Source organism: Penaeus monodon, chromosome 39, assembly GCF_015228065.2.
Source record: "Penaeus monodon isolate SGIC_2016 chromosome 39, NSTDA_Pmon_1, whole genome shotgun sequence".
In the NCBI taxonomy this organism is placed as follows: domain Eukaryota; kingdom Metazoa; phylum Arthropoda; class Malacostraca; order Decapoda; family Penaeidae; genus Penaeus; species Penaeus monodon.
The window spans coordinates 16,342,062-16,347,061 of record NC_051424.1 but is presented as its reverse complement, the minus strand read 5'-3'; the positions used below and the strand labels follow the sequence as shown (position 1 = coordinate 16,347,061).

At 44.0% G+C, this 5,000-nt stretch overlaps 1 protein-coding gene across 1 annotated transcript in view; it reads left to right on the top strand.

Moving 5' to 3' along the window:
- The window catches only part of LOC119597482 (transient receptor potential-gamma protein-like), a 124,476-nt gene that overhangs the window by 118,182 nt on the left and 1,294 nt on the right, over positions 1-5,000 (top strand). Inside the window, exons 14-17 of the mRNA XM_037947060.1 lie at positions 722-875; positions 1,093-1,228; positions 1,849-2,638; positions 3,722-5,000. The exon at positions 3,722-5,000 is cut by the window's right edge and continues 1,294 nt beyond it. Of these exons, the coding sequence (XP_037802988.1) occupies positions 722-875; positions 1,093-1,228; positions 1,849-2,628 (1,070 nt within the window). The 3' untranslated portion in view covers positions 2,629-2,638; positions 3,722-5,000. The remainder of the gene's footprint in view (positions 1-721; positions 876-1,092; positions 1,229-1,848; positions 2,639-3,721) is intronic.

Here is a 5,000-nt window from a genome sequence, read left to right as displayed (position 1 = left end):
GAAAGAGAAGAGGAATAAATAAAAAGAAAAAGAGGAAGAGAAGAATGTGTGAATGATGATTTAAGAAAAGGGAAACAACAATGTATACAGTTCTTACAATAGATTAATGAGGTTTTCAGAGCACCATTGTAAATTAGCAAGTAAAGTAATAAAGCGGTGCAGAAATGTTTTTTTTTTTAATCTTAACACTCATATCCGATAAATTGACAGAGATAAATTGTTTAGTAAATGGTATGTGATTCTCTCTTAGACTGGTGTGAATGAATGACTCTTACTTGTGTGACCGAATGCCGTAGAATAAATCGTGAGTGTAGGCCTCATGCTGAATCCTCCGTCTTCTGTTGAGATGCAGTGCTGATGATATTGGCTTCTATCTAAAAAGGAATTGAAATTTCCTGCATCCTTTCACGCATCCAAACGTCACTGAATGTCATTTGAGAATGATTTTTTTCTCTTTGCATGTTTCTCTTCATTATTTCAATTCACTTATGATATTTAGAAGAAAGCAGCACTAATCTCATGTCTTTCTTCCTATATATACATTTAAATTTTCTTAATAATACCCTCGTCCAGAATAAAAAAAAAAATAATAATAATAATAAAAATAAAAAACGCGTAATAATATGTTTTTTTTACAGGCTCCCCTCAAATTTTGTGTTATGTATGTCTTATACATCAAAGAAAACGGCGAAGTCTAATATTTTATGGGGTACTACTCTAGGTTCAGGTGGGAAGAAGAACCGACAGAAGGAGCGACGGCTGATGAAGGGTTTCAACCTCGGCGTGAACTCTATCACCCCGCACCTGAGCATAGCCAGTGCCACCGTGCTCCCGGCTACAGCTGAGGTAAGGCAGGGCGACGTCTGCAGATATTGGTAAATAGTACGACGGAATTGGTATAAAAAGGTTTATTGGATCAACAAACAATACAGGTGTTGTTGAATAAATACGATTTTCTTTTGTCGAAATATCGATATATGATACTTCCCCAGTTAACAGATACTAAATATCTCCAAAAATAATTTCTTTCAGAATAACCACCTCACATATTAAGATTGTAAGTAATTCTATAATTCCCCATTTGATCAAAAGTCTGGATCCTTCACCGTTGTTTGCCTTTTCTCTTCCCTCATCAACGTCGTCGATTTTTTTATTCCCCAAACAAATAATGACTGTTGATTGCCCCTTCACCCATTTGACTGACAACTTAAGGTGCTGGAAATGTTCAGTGTAACGTGCAACCTCCATCACCTCCCTAATGTCACCTCCAGAGCAGACCGATGACTGACCACACTATTCTGTCCAGCACCGGAATTCAAGTAGTACAGACATGTCGTCCGGCTCGACCGCTGCTCTCTCTGTATATATAAAGATTATATCAAATCCCTTTTCTTTTAAGCACAGACACACGTACCGCTCCGTGAACACACACAGCTGGTAGTCTGTTACTCCCATAACCACACACTTGCGCACATTGCATATGACAACACAAATGCATATACTCTCTACTTAATAATATGGTAGGGCATACAGTACATGCACACGAATTCGTGCATGCGCACGTATACATATTTTTCTCTACAGTTGTTTTTTATACTCTTGTAATGTCGACATAAATGTTATGTTACATACTTTCTAATGTGTTTTTTTCTAGTGTGAAATAAAATCATGGATGACATTAATCACGAGGCTCCTCTGTGTGCCCACACAATCCTGTCATGTCACAAAAGTCTCAGTTCCTTTTTTGCGATTTATGATGACCTTTGGTGTGAGCCGCGCCGGAGGGAGCTGCGCCGGCGCGGCACGTGACCCGTGGCTGGGCTGACCACGCCCTCCTGGTGCCCGCAGGTGGTGGAGGCGGCGGTCAAGCGGTCGCCGGTCAACAAGCTGGCGAGGCTGGCGCGGCTGGCGGAGGCGCGCCTGGGTCGGCCCACCAGCAAGAAGCGGTGGGGGACCCTCGTGGAGGCCGCCAAGAACGCCAAAGTAAAAAAGTTGTTATCCAGGTCCCGCTCCGACGAGTCGCTCTCCTCCGACCCCGGCAACGAGATCACCGCTGACTCCGAGGAGGCTCGGGGGGGCTCCGGGACACCCACGCCCCTCCAGAGCCTCCCTCCGGTGGGCATCCTTCGGGGAGGCAGCGGTAGCGGTAGCGGCGGCGCCGGCGGCGATGGGACGACGGAGGGCGGGCGGCGGGAGCGCACTGGGCTGGGCGGGAGCGGGACGATGCACCTGGACGCCGCCGCCCTCGTGAGCCAGCAGGACCACGCCTCGCGCCCGCCCAAGAACTCCGTCAGCTTCGACAGGGCGGCGTTGGGCGGGGGAGGGGGAGGGGCCAGCAGCAGCAGCCCCTCCCACTCCTCCAGCGAGGCGGACCCTCCGCCTCCGTACCCCTGGCCGCGCCCTGCTGCGGTCACCGCCGCCGCCGCCAACCTGACCAGCGAGCTGCCTGCGCCCACGTCGCCGTCCTCGGGGGGCAGCAGCGCGGGCGGCAACATGCCCGCCCTGCCCGTGAGCGAGTCCTCCGAGCCCTTGGTGGGCGGGGGGCGGCCGGCGAACGGCTCTGTGCAGCCGCCGCGCCTGCCGGGCATCCAACCCGTCAACCGCCACATGGCCGCCGGCTGGCTCTGATGCTCTCCAGGTGGGTCGTGGGAGGGGGGGGGCACTCGGGGCCCCGAACCCCATGCACTGAACAGATAAAAGTTTTCTGTTTAACAAATGCGGTTTTCTTACACGTCTCTCTCTCTCTCTCTCTCTCTCTCTCTCTCTCTCTCTCTCTCTCTCTATATATATATATATATATATATATATATATATATATATTATATATTTATTTATTTATGTATATACATATATATAACAAATATATATATATATATATATATATATCAATATATATATATATATATATCTATATATATATCTGTGTGTGTGGTGTGTGAGTGAGTGTGTGTGTGTGTGTGTGTGTGTGTGTGTGTGTGTGTGTGTGTGTGTGTGCGCACACGCACGCACAATGAAACACACACACACACACACACACGCACACGCACGCACACACATACATACATACATACATACATATATATATATATATATATATATATATATATATATATATATATATATATATATATAGACACATAGAATATATATATATATATATATCGATACAATATATATATATATATATATATATAATATATATATATATATATTATATATGTGTGTGTGTGTGTGTGTGTGTGTGTGTGTGTGTGTGTGTGTGTGTGTGTGTGTGTGTGTGTGTTATATACACACACAAGTATATATATATATATATATATATATATATATATATATATATATATATATATATATATTATTATATATATATATATATATATATGTATAAAGTATGTATATATGTATATATATACATATATATGTATATATATACATATATACATACTTTTACATATATATATATATATATATATATATATAGCATGCGCTCTATATTTTGAAGGATAATCGAATTTATCATGGACTATAACCGTAACAAGAGAATTGTGAACGATTTTGATTTCGATTCCACTACGCTGCTCCATTTCAGTCAGTCAATCACGTCCACAGGATATTAAGCAGAATTGGACCAAATCATTTAATCAAGTCGCTGTAGAATAAAGCAGTGTAGCCAGCCGAGCCTCGTGCAGTGCTGACCCTGTGCCATTCTTTCCTTCCGCAGATACAAAGTTGTTTTGGAGTCGAAGCACAAGTTATCATCTGCCCATCTGTAAATAGGTCGAGCATCACCCCTGCGTCGGTGACCTGGCAACGCGACTCTGACCCTTCGACACTCAGCACATAAGGCTCATTTTCCCCTTTCGCTGTCATGTCCTGGGAAAAATGACCCTTATGCCAGACTGGTATAAAGGTCACAATCGCTTCTCGGATCCTGATGTTTCTCACTTACATTGTAAATAACCTAAAGGTGGGACTGGCGGGCTCTTCCCATGTTTATATGAGGTTTATAATGTTAATCCTGATGGCCGTTTTTAAGAGCCGTTGTGAAGGCGATGTGATAGATTAATTATATCTGAATATTTATCCCTCCTTAATCGTATATTCTAATTGTGGATTTAAGACTATACATTTTTAGAGAAGGGTTTTATAAGAATGTTGTTGTTGAAATTACTACAGATTTTAACCATTCAGATTCTACCCCACGTTTGTGACTTGTGAAAACTGAGACTGGAAAAAAACGCTCCACATGACACTCCATCGTGATTGGTGGACAATAAGCCAATGGCAGTGCTTACAGAGACTTGTTGGAGTTGTGTCGACCAATCAGCTATCAGTAATGCAAGCTCAAGAACGCACATCTACTTTTAAGAATTGCTACTCAGATTGAGTGCCATTGTCACCTCTGTGTCCTAGAGACATAGGGAATATTATCGTATAACTAATGTTAATCTATTGGACAAAATGTTTAATGTAAACACGGGTTCAGATATGAAAGTACACCTTAGGCTTTTATATAAATACACTCTTCATTTTCTAAAATAGTTGACGGCAAAGAGGCATTTGCACAAACATGTTTTACGTTACCATGTAAACAAGTACTTGTGCTAGACGTGATCATTCTACAGTGACATTCTTCAACACTGCTGGTGCTAAAACCGTAATTTCCAGGCGGTCGCCGCGGACGCGTCGGAGGCACGACCGCCTTCAGCTGCACCATCAGCCGACGGTGTTCCGGCTGGCCCCTCTCTCCTTCCTCTCTCATTTCTTCTTCTCTTGTAACCGTCTGAGTTGGAAAGCATGCCGGGCCCTCTTCCTCTTCTTTTGCGACGTGTCATGAGCGGCGTCTCAGGAGCGAGCACGCGCCGAGGGAGAGATGAGAGAGAAACGCTCTTGGTCACGTGAGAACCGCGACTGAGAACCAGACGTCTCGCTGGCCTCGACCGGCCGACTTCCGCGCATTTCGGTGACTTTTTTGTTCTTGAGGGAAAGTCTGCTCAGGA